At 43.2% G+C, this 16,445-nt stretch overlaps 1 protein-coding gene across 3 annotated transcripts in view; it reads left to right on the forward strand.

Moving 5' to 3' along the window:
• ahr2 (aryl hydrocarbon receptor 2) overlaps positions 1-16,342 on the forward strand; it is a 52,957-nt gene extending 36,615 nt beyond the window's left edge. Inside the window, exons 3-12 of one of the 3 annotated variants that reach the window (XM_026301437.1) lie at positions 6,156-6,325; positions 6,486-6,575; positions 8,769-8,895; positions 9,007-9,140; positions 9,576-9,778; positions 10,035-10,144; positions 10,244-10,385; positions 10,531-11,074; positions 11,330-12,262; positions 12,579-16,342. In XM_026301437.1, the coding sequence (XP_026157222.1) occupies positions 6,156-6,325; positions 6,486-6,575; positions 8,769-8,895; positions 9,007-9,140; positions 9,576-9,778; positions 10,035-10,144; positions 10,244-10,385; positions 10,531-11,074; positions 11,330-12,262; positions 12,579-12,662 (2,537 nt within the window). In that variant the 3' untranslated portion in view covers positions 12,663-16,342. Of the gene's footprint in view, positions 1-5,979; positions 5,999-6,155; positions 6,326-6,485; positions 6,576-8,768; positions 8,896-9,006; positions 9,141-9,575; positions 9,779-10,034; positions 10,145-10,243; positions 10,386-10,530; positions 12,263-12,578 lie in introns of those variants that run through there. The other 2 variants (XM_026301436.2, XM_026301435.1) reach the window with 2 other exon arrangements.
• The last annotated feature ends 103 nt before the right edge of the window (positions 16,343-16,445 follow it).

Genomic DNA, 16,445 nt, shown 5'->3' on the forward strand with positions numbered 1-16,445 from the left:
GCCCATAGGAGCTGATGGTGAGAGTTTCCATTCGTAAATATCTGTAGGTGAAACTGTGCAGAGGTATGAAGGATGTAAATATTCCAGATAATGATAGCACCCTCTAATGGACAAATGATGTAATTTTTTTGGTGCCGGTCACGTGATCTGTGTGCTGTGTATGCCAATGTGAACAAACAAAAAGCAGCAGCAGCAGCAGCAGATAGCATGCTCCAAACACAGCAATGATGATGTGAAGACACTAAGAGGGAACCACGAGCTGTGACTCTGAAACTCTTTTCGATTTCCAGGCCAGACAAGGCCTTTTCTGTTCTTCGTAAAGTCCTCTCGCTGTTCGTGTCCAAACCTGCACCGGGAGGTTCACAGAGAGAGGGAGAGCGAGCATTACTGTGAGTGAAAGGGAGAAGGAGAGAGAGAGAGCACAAGTGTCGGTGATGCCGATCTCCTGTCACCCCCCCCTCCTCTCTCTCCATCCTGCAGTCCAAAGGGATGGAGAACAATGACTCCATTCAGCTCTTGGGTTTCAAAGTCGAACCAAACCACAAAGTGCTTCAGAGTGGGTGTTGGGGGATGGAGGGATGGGGGGGTATGTTCGCAAATATGATAGAAAGAAAGAAAAGGGAGATGGGGGGGGTGGGCGGGGTGTGAGGGGACGCATAAGCCTAAAATGATTTCACATACTGTGGATTTAATGACAGGGTCAACAAGTGCAGTCCACACCCAGAAAAGAAGCTGGAATAAAGGTTCTGTTGTCGACTCAAAGGACGTATAGAAAGCCATAAGGCACACATGGAGAACGGCTCATATAACCGGTACAGTATTTCTACGCTGGTATTAATACTCTTAGTGTAAGTACTGAGCAGTTCTTCCACTGCTGGCATACTTTGTGTAAGGGAATTGATTTTATTTTTCTATACTAGTAATCATCTCACAACCCATTGTACAGTTCTGGATTAGGCAAGTCTCACATAAACACTCGAAATAGGTCATATGAAGACGCAACCGTGCACTTTGAGCTTCCTCAGAGCCCCATAAAGTTAATGTCAACCCACAAGCAATGCTCAGTGAAGAACCATACGAGCATATAAGAGGGTTGTTTGATCAGTGTTCAGTGTCTCCAGATTAAGCTGCAGGGCTCCTCTTTGTCATAAAGCCATGGGATAATGGAAGAAGATGAGGCGGGGGGGGGGGGGTTTTGGGGAGTTTCTCCTGTTTTATGAGGGCTCCGGGAGCTGCTAGGACTCAGCTGTTTCTTGTTAGAAACCTCAGTGTTAAGGGTGGAGGGGGTTAGATGAAGTTGGTTATTACATGTCAGAAACAGAGCGGGGGGTTCCCCAGGGCACTTACAGAAGACCTCTCGGGTTTGATCTTTTTTTTTTTTTTTTTCTGCGCATCAGACTTTGTTGGTGCAGTTTTTTGGATGAATTTGTATAAAGTTTAAGGTGCATTTGATTTGAATTTTTCTCCCTTTTTTTTCCTTTGGTTCCTTTGTCCTTTTAAGTCGTGTTCTTGCTTGTGTGCTTCATTATCTCTCTCTTTAGCACTTTGACACTTTCTATATTTATACCCTCACATATTTCTTCCAGCTTGTCATCTTGATCAAACTTCTCTCACCCTGTTTTTCTTGGGACTAAAATAGCTCATTGTTGCTGTACTGAACCACTAAACCTGATGGCCTGCAGCTATGAGTGTGTGTTAGCGTGCCCAGACAGACCCCCTCCTTCACACACTTAGACCATAACCACGCTAAGACAACAGCGAAACTGACAAAAGACAAAGACGCACACTCTAGTTGTGGGTAACAATACAGTGCATCTTCAATCAGTGTAAGTTAACGAACCACACACGCCACATGCTGTTTGTATTACGTATAGGCACAACTGTTTTTCGTTTGCACTTAGAGTCATTATCCATTCTTGTAAGTGTGTCTCATTTAGTCGGAAAAAAGAACAAGTTTAGTCCTGTCCAGTTTGTGTTTGCACTCACTTTATAACCGCTGTTGTCACTTTTTTCAGGGGGTGGATATCTGAGTTTAGAGTCTTCATGATGAGAAATGATAGTCCTGTAAGATTATCCCCCGTAAGCGTCGCCTGTCATTCCTGCACCATGAAGGAATGTTGGTCTGTGGTCAGGTTACAGAAAGGATGTCAAACCAGGTGTCATGAGATGGAGTCTGAAGCATCATGGTGCCAGGTGGAGCAATGAGTTCATTAACCAAGAATTAAAGATTTTTAGAGGAAAGTGATTTGTTAGCTGCAGTAATTAGAAGCATTCATCTGATTTTATTCTGCAAGAGAAACTACACCCTGAATTGATCTGTGTTGGTATGTGAATCTGATCTGGACTCTGTCTCTGAAAAGTCTGACAGTAGCTTCTCCTGGCTGTTAGCTCCATGTTGGTCAGTCGACTTCAGCCGAGCAGCATTTGGGAAACCTCAGGGTCTTTGTCGAGCCGTTGTACATGGGAGCTTCTTCATCACACCTGTCAATGTAAAAGCGTAGAAGTGGAATATCTTCTTACCTCTGTGTTTTTCTTCTGCATATAGCAGACTTTAGGGGAATCCACTATGCTACTGATCAATTCAGTTACTATATTGATGTACAGACAAATGAACCAATCTGCAGATGCCACTTTGGGTTCCTGGAAGTTGTGATGTGCATTTTTGACTAACCATAGTCTCTGTCAAGAAAACAGTTTGGAAATTCATGATGAAAATAATCATCTTTTGCAGCCCTGAAGATTCTCAACACTGAAGTCATCACTTTGGCAGCAGCTGTTTTTGAGTAGTTGCCTGCAGATGGTCTCTGGTGAAGCTGCTAAGTTCCCAGAAGTAAATTGTAGTGGTTTTACTGGGAAGTTCTCAGGTGGGAATCGTATGTATGCGTGCTCAGCAAAGGCATCCTCAGATCCATAAGCAACATCAGAGTCGGTGGTGGTGTGTTGGGGCTGCTGTAGGCCTCAAAGTGCATGAAGTCAGTTGGTGCTGCTGCTTTTTGCCATAGATCATGTTAAATGCAGTGAAGAGCAGTAAAAGGCTTGGCAGGCCAGAGGGAGCAAAGGAGCATGGGATTAGAAGTAAGACGTTTAAACATGAAGCTCACGTGTCCACAACAGTAATGGGGAAGGTCCGAGTCTGATGTTGGCTGATAATTAATCATTTGTTTTCAACCTGTTTGCAGCATCGTGTGTCTGTTCTTCATATTAGTGATGAAGTCATGTTTTGATCAAACCTTTAACTGTCAGTGTGATGGGGAGTTAGTCTGTCGACAAATGAGACCAGCTCCTTCATTTAAACCGGTTTATTTATAGAACATAACACAGGAATCGATATTTCTGTCAGTGTCAGCCAGCTGTTGGTTTTCAGCTGCGGGCCTGTGGTGAGGTGTTTGAAACCACTGCAGTATAGCTAAAAATCTACAGCCAGAAAACACGATTTCATGAAGTCAGCAACGGAAGCAAAATGAGCAAGACGGCAGCAGGAAGCAGCAAAACATTAGTACAATAAACTGCAGACCTGAGCGAAACACAACACAGCTGAGAAATGCTGATTCGAACCATTTTTGGCATTTTCACACGTGCAGAACAGGAAGAAAGGCAGAAAATAAATATGACACCACAGTCTGTGTAATATAAAAATGTTGGTCGATACAGTTAAACATTGTTTACAACGGTTTTCACTGAGTTCCTTATATATTTTCCTATTTTCCACCTTCTTTTGTGTCATTTTGTCAGTAGACGTGTTGAGGCTGAGCTTGCAGGGTGGCCGTCCTCCAGTCAAATGTGGCTTTGGGACTGTGAGTTGTAGGCAGCACCAGTAAATCTCCTAAATAAGCCTCGTCGTGGTGTAAATCAGCATTAGAGGGCATCTCGGAGTAATAAAAGAGAAACGACTGAACACTTACGGGCTGATTTATGTCTCCTACCAAATAACACTGGATTTTTCTGGCTCCCATGGTGCTTTTTGGACCAGCTGTTCCTTAATTAAAATGATGTGTTCCCTTCATTTTTCCAAGGCTCTGATCAGACCAGCCGCTCGTGTTTCCTTTGAATAGCGCTGGCTGAACAGCCGCACTATTTGCATTTCCTACTGCACAAGAATGTGTCGTTTGATATCAAGCTGAAATGTTAGCGCTCAGAAAAGAAGCGCCACCTGGTCTTCCTCACACAGATACACTGGAGTGTGTGACCAGTTTTAACCACACTGGGATGTTTCCTTCCTCTGAGCTTTGGTGTGTTTAACCATCCCATCTGTTTTGGTTGTCCTTTGGCATGTTCTCAGCTTTGTTCTGACGGTCTGACTTCCCTTTCATGGCTCTACCCAAACTGCCTGAGTCTTGTCTCGTAAATGTCTGTGTGCAGAGGTTTTTGATGATGTTAATCTGTTTTTGTCTTTATTTACTGGACCCAACTGTGGATCGACCAGGAGTTAAAGGGATTATTTTATATTTTTTGGAAATGTACCTGTTGGCTTTCTTCTTGAGGGTTAGATGAGAAGACAGTGGACAGGTTAGCTTAGCTTAGCATACAGGCTGGAAGTCCAGCAGCTGCTTTATATGTAATATCCTTCTTTCCTACATGGAACAACTGAAGCTGTGGCTCTGACATTATCACACGTTAGAAACCAGTTGGATTCATGTCGGGTTTAGAGACGATATGTGACTCGTGAGTGAAGGAGACACAGGTTTACTGGTTTAGAGAAGATCAGAGCATGAATCTTCCTGCTGTCGACCTTCAGCTTTAATGTGCCAAACGTCTTGTTTCACAGCATTAATGAGCTGAAACACTGAAGCACGACTCTCACTGACAAACAGCAAATATGTCAGTGATCAGATATTAGATATGACACGTTCCTCGAGGCTTTCTGTGCCATTAAGTTTGGAAATTGTGGGTTTCATTCCTAAGCTTCATGCTAAGTCCAAAAAAAACCATCTTAGGACTATAATACTGTTCAGTTTTTTGTTTTTTTTTCTCTGACTCTGTGCTGTATGGCTGTTAACCACCGAAAACATTATTATATTATTCAAATTTAATGGAACAAAAACACACATCAGAGGGCCCAAGAAGCTGGACTTACACCACAGTGCGTAAAAATCCAAAGCAGCAGTTTTCTTTGGAGGATTTTGTGCTGACAGTTTTAAAGATGCACTTTCAGAGAAACGCTTGAGCCTGCCACGTGCAATCACTCCGCTCTCTGTTTGGAAGTGAAGTTATTATCTGAGCGTTGTTTTGTCAGAGACGCTGCACGTTTCCATTGGTGGCAACCAGTTATTTTTATTATCAGTTCATCCACTGATGGTTTTATGATATCTGTATTTTTTCCTCAGTTTGAGAAACTGGAACTACTCCTCATCCTTTCTTATTTTGGCTGGTATGGCTGTGGAGCAGGTGTTAAAACAGGTGTTAGGTTTAACTTGGTGACACCTTCAGAAACCATATTACATTATAATATCAGTGACACTGAACTGGAGCTTGACAATTATTCTGAAATCCTCAGTCCTCAAGCCGAAATAAATGGAGTAAAGGCATCTGTCCTCCTCCTCCATCAGTCCGTCCATCATCATCTAAAAGGGGTTTCCTCCACTGGAGTCCACCTGCTTCCTCTCTGAGGGTATTTTAAGGTGCTCGGCCCAGTTATTTTTTCTCTTGTTTTTCTGCTGCTCTCTCAGTGATAAGAAGCACCAGAGGAGGAAGAGTTGAGCGACAGTGTTGTAAGACGACCGGAAACATCGGGCGGCTCCACCCTGATACAGAGAGGCAGAGATGTGCTCTTCCTCTTTCTGTTGATCTCTGCCCATACTTCAGATTTCACCACATATTTTCAGAAAACTTAAACATATCAGCTGCGTTACGCAAAACTTTCTTAAAATGTTTCTCAGATTTGTACACTGAGTGGAGAAGTACAAATTTATTTCTTCAATTATTTTCAGTTCCTCTTCTGTTTTGAACATTTTGGATGAAACCGCAGATGTTTGCATCAGAAACATGTTTATTTGAAAAGGTGAAACTCCGGGAGAGTATTGTCAAACACAGTTACAGAGACCTTGTATAACAAAAATAAACTCCTGTCAGGATATTTAACGTCACATACAGCTTGTAAGATCTGATTCTTCTTCTGTGCATTAAAAACTAATCAAACTTTTCTCCTGCACCTGCAGCCACCATGAAGAAAGGCCCGAGCAGCTCGAGCTGGACCAGCGAGCGGAGCCTGATGTTCGGGGGGAACGTCCAGAACGTGCTGACTCCGCCCTCCACGTCCTCGCCCTCCTTCTCCCATATGACCTCCATCGACGGAGTCAGCTTCTCTGAGGGAGAGCTGCTGCTTCAGGTAACGCCCTGTTAGGTGTCACTGTTACTGCTAACCAGGTGAAGGGTTAACGTATTAACTCCTACAGCTGTTCCTCCTCATATCAAATATGTCTTCACATAAATATCTACAATGTGCTTATGGCTGCAGGGATGAAGCTTTTCTGTTCTTTGGTTTTCAGGCGCTGAACGGCTTCGTGCTGGTGGTGACGGCTGAAGGTTACATCTTTTACACGTCTCCCACCATCCAGGACTTCCTGGGCTTCCATCAGGTGAGAACATGATGGGGGGAAAAAAGGGAAACGCCAGTGAATCAGTTGTGACATGAGCTGTCACATAAAACCATACAACTGTACAAAAACTACAAAAAAGTACTGAAAAGCATCATTAAAGGTCATCATGCATTTTATACCCACACTCAGACATGAGACACGTCAGTGTGTGTGACAGGAACAAGGTGTTGGCATTAAAAAGTTGTGAAAAGAGCTGAAAATTTAGGAAGTCGGTTTGACACAAAATAAGAAATTACCTGTTTTCACTTCACTGAACTCTGATGTTCCTCTTAGAACATCCTTTAAAGGAGTGTTTCCTGCACCTATAGAGCAGCTGGTTTCAGTTCATGTTTGTCAGTCACCTCTTGTTTTCTATGTAGTTAGACTCTTTTCTTAAGGACACATAACATTCGAGGACAAATAAATTGTAGAACATCATAAACATGGTGAAAGCGAAGCTTGGCCATAATGTGAAGTCACTTTTAAAAATCATTGTTGAGATCAGGCACAAGGTGGAGCAGTGACGCAGGAAACGCAGGATGAGAAGGAGGCAGGTACCACCAGTTTCATGAAGCTGCATCTTTTAGAGCAGAGGGTGCCCAATCCTGGTCCTCCCTTTGACCTTCCACCCTCATCTGATTGACTGAACACACCTGACCCAGGTAATCAGCAGTGAGTAGGGCAGGGATGGTTGGCCCTCGAGGATCAGGACTGGGCACCCCTGTTTTAGAGTGTGTGAAGGTGCTCTGTTGTTTAAAGCCGCTCCGTTGCTTCCTCTGGGAAAAGAATGGACATTGTGCATCTGCATGTCTGATTAAGTAATTCAGCTCAACACAGGAGGACAAACGTGTTGGTCTTGTGTGTGTGTGTGTGTGTGTGTGTGTGTGTGTGAGAGAGAGAGAGAGAGAGAGAAAGAAGTGAATGGCTTTGTTGACTGTGAACTCTTGACTTGTAAACACATCCGTTTGAACCAGGGTTAAAGATGTCTGTGGACTGGGTCAAAACAAAAAAAAAAATAAAAACTACCCTGAGGGGGAGAGTGTGTGGTAAAAAAAACTTACACACACACACAAAAATACACACTGCTGCTTTTTCATGGCAGCGTCTGAAATCAGGATGCTAATCAGGGAAGGAAACGCTTTGTTCTCGAGGCTGCAGTTGCTGGTTCAGCCAAAATTTTCCAGATGTTTGGCCTGTTTATTAGCATTATAAACCTTATTTAAAGAGCAGCCTGAAATGTGGTCATAGAGCAGATAAAAGAAGAAGGCTGAAGATAAACAGGCCAGATCACACCAGGGATCCAACCGGATATAAAAAGAAGAAATCTTTGGGAAGATTAGCTGATAGGAGCTCCATGATGTAAATATATATTTTAGCTTGTTTATTCCAATTTCAAGGACCTGAAACTAACTTGAGCTACACGTTTCTCTGTCTGTGGTGGTAAAAAGCTAAATTTAACACTGGAGAGAAAACCTTTCAGTCGAACAAATCCTGACTTCAGGGCTGCTTTGAGCTCAACAAAGCCTCCTGAGCAGTTTGACGCCATTTTTCATCGCGGCTCACAAAGGAGGTTTTGTGTCGGCTTTGTTTGTCGAGTGACTAGAAAGAGTGAGAGGTGTGGTTCACTCAGCGCTGTAGTCCTGCAGCACAACGGCGTCTCTGTGACTGACTGGCATCACTCCAGCCAACGGTGTGTCAGCACTGAGAGCATTGTTCACGCCTTCAGTAAGTGTGTGTGTGTGTGTGTGTGTGTGTGTGTGTGTGTGTGTGTGTGTGTGTGTGTGTGTGTGTGTGTGTGTGTGTGTGTGTGTGTGTGTGTGTGTGTGTGTGTGTGTGTGTTTACACTCGCATCTTTGGCCTTAAATGCAGCTCACCAGCTAAACACTGGAAAGGACTTCAGCTCGCCAACAAAACCCGGAGCCTCAGGAGGGCCAAGACAGCACACACATGTAAAAACTAGTGGCCAAGGATTTTAAGACTCACTGAAATCTCTGATATCAGTCAGATGTCAAATGTAAACATGCGTCCTCACTTTTGAAGAATGCAACATGCTGAGACCTGAGGGGGATTTGAGTCATTCTGCAATGTGGTTGTATGTTTAAACTAAAAAGATAAATCGACATGAGACATTTATTTATAAGTTACACTGACACATCACAGAGAAATGACACTCGTTTGTTTTCGTGTTTTCAGTCGGACGTCGTCCACCAGAGCGTGTTCGAGTTGATCCACACGGACGACCGAGCTCTGTTCAGACGACAGCTTCACTTCGCCCTCAACCCAAACCCCAGTCAGCACGACGGCACCGCTGAGGATTCCAGTAAGTCCAGAGAAAAGCTGGAGCTTTGGCTTCGGTAGCTTCTGTGCAGCAGCAGGAGGAAAGACGTCCTCAGTGACTTTAACAGCAGCATGTGTTGTGACCGTGTTACAGGTGAGAGCTCTGCAGACATCAGCAACGTGATGACCTACAACCCACAGAGCGTCCCTCCAGAGAACTCGACCTTCCTGGAGAGGAACTTCTGCTGTCGTTTCCGCTGCCTGCTCGACAACTCCTCCGGCTTCCTGGTAACACACACCGCCCAGATTACACACACCCCGTAAAAACTATCTAACAGGATTTCTTACTCAGTAAGGAATCACTGACCCATTAGTCAGGTTGTGACAGCGACCTTAACAAATTCTGCTCATCACAAAAGTACTAAAGCTGTTTTAAAATACTGTATTTCCAGAACAACTGGGATAATTTGATCCAAGTAAACCGAGATGTTATTGTAAACATGTAAAGAGAAACCACTGTCTGTAATGTAGACCCTTAACCCTTCTCCATGTTCACACAAAACAAACTATAAACTAGACTCCAAACCAAAGTCACTGATGGGGTCATGAGAGTTTTGAGACCTTAAATGTTTAAAAAGAAAAGGCTGAGATTGTTGATGAACTCGACTCAGACACGCGTTTCTTCTCGCATCTCTTTGTGTGTAAATCTGCGTCTGTCTTCAGGCCCTGAACTTCCGCGGCCGCCTGAAGTTCCTTCACGGTCAGAACCGGGTGTCGGAGGACGGGACGTTGGTTCCACCTCAGCTCGCTCTGTTCTCTGTCGCCACTCCGATGCAACCACCATCCATCCTGGAGATCCGCACCAAGACCCTCTTCTTCCAGACCAAACACAAGCTGGACTTCACACCCATGGGCATTGACACCAGGTAGACGCAAAGCAGACGCAGGCACAATAGGTGTTACAATGTCTTATAATTCAGGAAAAACAAAGCTAAAGTAGCAAATGACTGCAGTAAAAAGTGCAGAACAAACAAACGACTCAGTCCAATATCTGCATTTAACTGCAGATAAACTCGTGTCATTCAAGAGAAACCTGAGAGGGAGAATAAATGGAGTCAGTAAAACCATCAAGAGCCAGAACAACCATCACTAATATGACGTTTTTGTTTGTTCGTTCCACAGAGGGAAGGTGGTTCTGGGCTACAATGAAGTCGAGCTGTGTATGAAGGGTTCAGGCTACCATTTCATCCACGCTGCAGACATGATGTACTGCGCTGACAACCACATAAAGAGTGAGTAACTGTATGAACCGCCCCGTTTCTTGGTGGTGTGATAAGTCGATGATAGGTGTATGTGGACACGCAGTGTGTGACTGTCTCTGTCCTGCTCAGTGATAAAAACCGGAGAGAGTGGCCTCACCATCTTCAGGCTTCTGACTAAAAGTAGTACATGGATCTGGGTCCAGGCCAATGCCAGGCTGGTCTTTAAAGGTGGGAGACCAGATTTCATTGTGGCCCGGCAGAGAGCTTTGACGTAAGTATGGCAAAGTTGACAACCAGAGAGCTGAAGTATTATCGGATCATGTTGGGTTGGGCTGCAACAGTTAATTTCTTCATCTTAGTCTCTCGATTACGTGTCGTCCTAAAAGAAAAAACCTCTTCTCGTCTTTTTTCCACAGAAATGAAGAAGGAGAGGAACAGCTGCGCCTCAGGCGCCTGCAGCTGCCTTTCAACTTCACCACTGGCGAGGCGATGCTGTATGACGTGACTCCAACTGTTGACACCTCTGACTTGTGTTCCGCTCCAAAGCAGAGGAAGCTCGACAACTTCTCCGTCAGCCCCAACTCGCTCCTTGGGTGCATGCTGCGTCAGGATCAGTCCGTCTACTGTGAGCACAACAGCGCCAATGCCCTCAACTCGCTCAATGATGTTGCCTTCAAGGACACCCACGCCACACTCAATGTCCCTGGAGACTCCTGGCAGCACGCTTCACCCAGGCCTGTGGGAAGCCTGGTCAAGTCGGAGGAAACGGTTCAGGACATGATGGAGACCCTGCAGCAGATCCTCGGGGACAGTGACCTCACCGAGTCCCTGAATGTGGAACCTGACGAGCTCAAGAGCTGGGAGAGTATGCTGCTGAAAATGAATACCAGTAGCTGCGACCTCAGCGATGACCTGAACGACATTCTCAGCGACGACATCCTCTCCTACGTGGAACAGCAGCTCCAGAAGGAGGGTGGGCTCCAGCTCCCAGATCAGCTAGATGATGTACCAGCCTGCCTCTCTACTTTGGACCTCCAGAACCAAGATCCTGACCAAAGTGGGCAGCAGAACCTCAGCTGGCATCTGGAGCCCCAGAACCATCTAATGCCAAACGGAGTACAGCTGATGCCTGGACAACTGACTCCAGGCGTGGGGACGATGAAACTAAACATGGATCTCCCTCAGTTGAATTCTCCTGGTTTAAACGGTCCCACCCTCCAGGAAATCACCTCCCGGCAAACGCTCCCTCCTGTTGGTCTCAGCAACACTGGGGCTCCAATGACCTTCAACCCCAACATGGGAAACTTTGCTCAAACACCGAAACAACTTGCTAAAGACAACAACTTTGGGGTGTTCAGACAAGCCAGTCAGCATCAGCCCAACCAAACAGCTCAGCCAACACAGAACCACCTTCAAATGAGTACATCCAACTTCCCAATAGCCTTGCAGGACCAAAGCACAGAAGGGCAGTTAAATCCCATGTTCAACATTCAGGGCAACCAGTGGAACTCCTCTGCCCAGCTGGACAACTTTGTGGGAACATACAACCAAAATATGTCGAACGAACCAGGTTTTACTGCAAATCGTCCCTCATCAAACTGCAGCTTTGCACTTCAGACACAAAACAGTGAGAATCAGAGACAGTCTTGGCCACTGGAGCAGCAGCAGCAACAGCAGCTGATCTCCAGTGGACGCCATCAAATGGGTTCCTGCCTCAATCAAATGTCAGGATTTCAAAGGAATCCCCTTTCTGGAGTCCTTGCCCCCCAGAATGCTGTCAATGGCAGGCCAGCGTTCAGAGGTCCAGAGACGCCCAGTGCACCATTTTCTGTTCCAGAGGACTTGGAGCTGCCCTCTCTGGCACCTTCCAGCAGTTGCATGTTCAGAAATGCCACCTCGTCTGTGCCTGTAAGCGGAGGGCACCTCAATCAGCCGTCTTCTTGCCAGAGGGCAAACCTTGCCACCAATCAGATCCCCTCCAAACCCTCCTGTTTCTATCAGGGTCTTCCCACAAGTAGATCAGTGAAAAATATGATGGTCCCAAATCCTGATCAGACAGCGCTGTCTTGCCAAATGACCACTGGTCTCGACCCGAACGGCCTGCAGGTGCAGGAACAGCCATATCTGAACTTCGGTGAACAGACACAGGTAAAAAATAATGGTTTTACAACATTAAAGGACAGAATAACACGTGAGCAGTTTACAGAGTCCTTGTCCTTTCTGTTTAAAGTTTGTATTTGAGCCTTAGAGCCAGATTAGGGCTCCAGGAGACACATTCTGACCAGATAGACCATAGATCAGGAAACTGGGCCAAACAGATTTTCTTATTCCTCGTTCTGTCTCAAAAATGCAAAAACATTGTAAAATTGCCTGTTAATTGTTAAATCAACAGAAACTCATTGTTTTGAGTCATCTTATAAGACAAATTCCACTTGAGCACCTGTTGATTTTTGTCTTTTCACAGATAAACAGCTGTTCAGTCGTTGGGAACGAAGGGTTCCCCTTCCCGCTGCAGAACGGGAACCCATTCTACTCAGAGAACAAATAGGAATCAGCCGTAGTGACTTTAGACGGCAGAGGATCCAAACTTCGACTGAAGCAGCAGTTTAAAGGAAAAAAGTAATCCTGTCTCTAAATATGAAAGTGGCGTAGATTGAAGAGCAGAAACGTGCCATGAAAAGGACAAGAACACAAAATTGGACTCCCCTCCTTCTGTTTTCTTACTAGGTAATACTGATGAAAGGTTTAAAAGTTCAGTTTGGTTAACAGCCGGTTGAGGAAGAAGAAAGTTTGGAGTTAGAACTGAATTCCCTCCGTAGAGCTGGTTGGATCATACCAAAACTAGATGATGGATCACCTAAATCAGTGATTTGTGCAATCATGGGCACATTTGACACATTCGATCATGGGAAGTCCAGTTTCCAGATGTCTGGTGGTTTTTCTATCACGCCACGGCCCAGCTTGGTACCATCGTCAGCACTGCTCGATTGTCCCGCCTTGACCCACGGACTAGAACGGTCATTTGACGTATTGGATTCTTCCCCTGGAAACGTTTAACGAAGGAGGTGTGTGCTGCTCTTTATTGGAAATAGGACGTCACCCAGACAGGTGCCAGTGTTTTCTCTTAAAAACAAATTACTCTTTAAAAACAATTAATGTGTTAGTTCTGTTGTAGTTGCTAACAGCTCTTTGTGTTCAAGGTTTTTATTTTTTACTTAAAAGTTAAAAGAACTACAAAAATGGCAGCAAACCTGTGGCAAAATGCTGGCAATTGAATCCCAAAGGGGTTTTTGACGCAGCTGATAAAGGCGGTTTAAATGGTGGAACTCAGAGCCCAGTCCTGTGGGTCAGTAAATACTGAGGCCTGGCTGGTTGGTGTGGGAAATGTTCATGTGATTAACGTCCAGTAAAGAGCAGCACATGGAGGATGAGACAGTTCCTGACGAAGCTACGAGACTGACTGACCTGAAAGTTAAAAGCAAGCAAGCAAGCAAGCAAGCTGAGACAACCTCCTGCCCGTCGTCTGCCTCTCTGACGCACAAACACGACACTCTGCTCTTTAAAAGTCTGCTTTCTACTTTGAGCGCTCAGAAGGATAAAACACAAGTCATCATCTTCTTCTTCTTTTTTATATATATATAGCTGTTTTTGTCCTTTTGAAAATGCCTTGAGATTAAATTCATTTCAACTTTTTGCTGCCCCAGCGAGGGACGTTTGCTTTGCAGACAGGGTATAAAGAATAAGAAATTAAGAAACGCACAAAACGTGATAGCATCATTCTGCTAACAGATGTATGTAAGAGAACAGCTGCTTCATTCAGTCACTGAGCCAGTTTCTTCTTCTTTAATGTTTCTTTGTTGTTGTTTTCCTGTTGTTGGTGAAAAAAAATACAGACGGTGCCTTAAACTGACAGAACTGGTTGAAACTGTAAAGGGATAGTCTGTTCAATTTTTCAAACATTTCCATCAGGACTATTAGCATACTGTAGAGAAAAGTAGTGGAAACTGACATTTGATATATGACCGAAACCAAAGTTAAATCATTGCCTGGATTTTTTTTACCAAGCCATCCTTTGAAAGACATTTTGCACTATTTCTGTTGCCAAAGCATAGAGACAACTATTTTCAAAATCCTCCATCTGACAGGACACTAAGAGCTTTATCACAAAATGACAGTTTTAGTATTTCATTCATAAAAAGATGCTCTTAGCCCAATGGGTACTCTAGATGTTGATATGTATTGAAAAAATTTATTATGGCTTTTTGAGTAGAACTCAAGTTGAATTAGAAATTATTTTTAATAAGAATTTTAAAAAGACCCAGACTTATTTGCTGCCTTTTTTAAAAAAAAAACAAAACTGGATTGTTTCAAATCTTGGCATTAAACTAAACCTGAAGATTAAAGACCAGCACGTTAATCATTTTCTTCAAAAGATACTGATTGTTAGAGTGGACCTTTTTATTCATGCTTTCCACAACAGGTTTCCGTCCTCTTCTTCTTTCCCGTTTCTGTCTTACGGTTAATTTATCGACCATGTCGCTCGGATCGGGAGAATCAACTAAACTCATCCCATCCAGCTGGAAACACAGAAGTAACAGAGTTAAAGGCAGCTATTACATATTTTAAATGAGGAAAAATGGAAAAAATGAACACTTCACAAGTCATGAAAAGGGCGTGGAAATTCAAGTGCCTTCTCAATGAGCTCTTTTCGATTGTCTCTTGACCATAAAAACACAACTCAGCACCATTTTAAGACTCAAACTGCGGGAATGTGCCGCACCCAGTCGCTTTATCCTGTTCTGAGCTGTAAAATCTGCTGTTTTTCCAGGCAGGTTTTCTGTCACTTAGTTGTTAGCACTTCTGAACTGTTTTTTAAAGAACAGGTCTTTAGAAAGAACAAATTGCAAAATCTGCAAAATCACAAAGTAGCAACAGCAAATCAGAATACTTAAATACCACCACCACATTGTTTAAAAAAAGCCACGATTGAAGCTTTATTCTCGAGGATGCCAAAGGGACAAATGTACTGTTTGGTTTTTGAGTTTGTAGAGAAGTAGAAAGAAATATCCCAGAATGATTGTAGTTGTGATATTGTGTCAAATGGGAGTTAAAATAATTGGCTTCTGGTTTTATCAGTTGTTTAATTATTTAAGCAAAAAAATGTGAAAAGGGCAAAAAATTCTCAAGTTCCAGACTCAAGTGAGAGAGCATTGTGCTTGTCACATCATTAACTGAATATATTTGGGTTTTAGAAACAGCTGGACTGAGAGATATTTTAAGACCACCTGGTGCTGTTGGCTTTGAGTCACTTTTCAGACAGTCCAGTGTTGTTTTTATGCTTTAATTTGTTTTCAAAGTGAAAATTAAAGTCAATTTATTCGAAGAACAAAGTCAGATTTATGAGTGTTCCCAAAAATCTAGTCAAAATTACAACTTGGATTTTGATCAAAGCCCTGTTTACAAGCTGGAAATTGTCAGTACCGTGCAAGTGGAGTATGGCATTAGAAACAAGTCTGGACTCTTTCTGTGAGGGATGTAGAAAGGCATTCTGGGTATTGTAGTAAAATATTAACTGTGGAAACAGACTGAGTTACTGTATCTTATTATTGCTTTGGTTCAATTTTCAGTTTCATTGTTGGAAAAAAAACAAATTTGTGTTGAAACTAACATGCATCGTAACATTTACTACATTAAGGAATGCTTCAAACATAGTATAAGATATTGCATTTTAAAAGTTATGTGGTAGAAATGAGTTGAGAAAGTTCATCCTATAAAGAAAATTTGTAGTATTTTAAAGACAAAGTAAGAATTATTTTGCAAATGTTTTGTATTGTAAAACCTGGATCTTCCATTTTACTGTAAATGTAGATTGTTATACTTTATTCTTCAATAAATCCAATTTACATATAACTACAATAATCCGATCACAAAATACAGTGTAGTAATAAAGAATAGCACTGTAAAGCAGTATACCAGAAGCTCAATAAAAATATTTTGAGTTAACATAAAGACAGAACTTTTTTATATTTTGTATTTTCTGTTTCAGAAATCTAGTTGACATATTGAAACTGTAAAAACTGAGCCAAAGCAGTCGTGAGATCATGTAAATTGTCATAACTCTCCACGATTCTCCCCATGCAACTCGCTGTTGATATTCTTTGTGTATGTTTTGGAACATCAGCCATGACCTGAGAGCAAGTTTTTCACATTTCAGTGGAGTTATGTAAAGTTGGAACAAAAATAACTGAGTGTATTGTCAGTTGATTCACCACAAATTAGACCAAAATCATCACAGATTGAAGATGTTAAACAAAGGCTGAATTTTTAAGAC

This window comes from Mastacembelus armatus, chromosome 2 (assembly GCF_900324485.2).
Source record: "Mastacembelus armatus chromosome 2, fMasArm1.2, whole genome shotgun sequence".
NCBI lineage: Eukaryota > Metazoa > Chordata > Actinopteri > Synbranchiformes > Mastacembelidae > Mastacembelus > Mastacembelus armatus.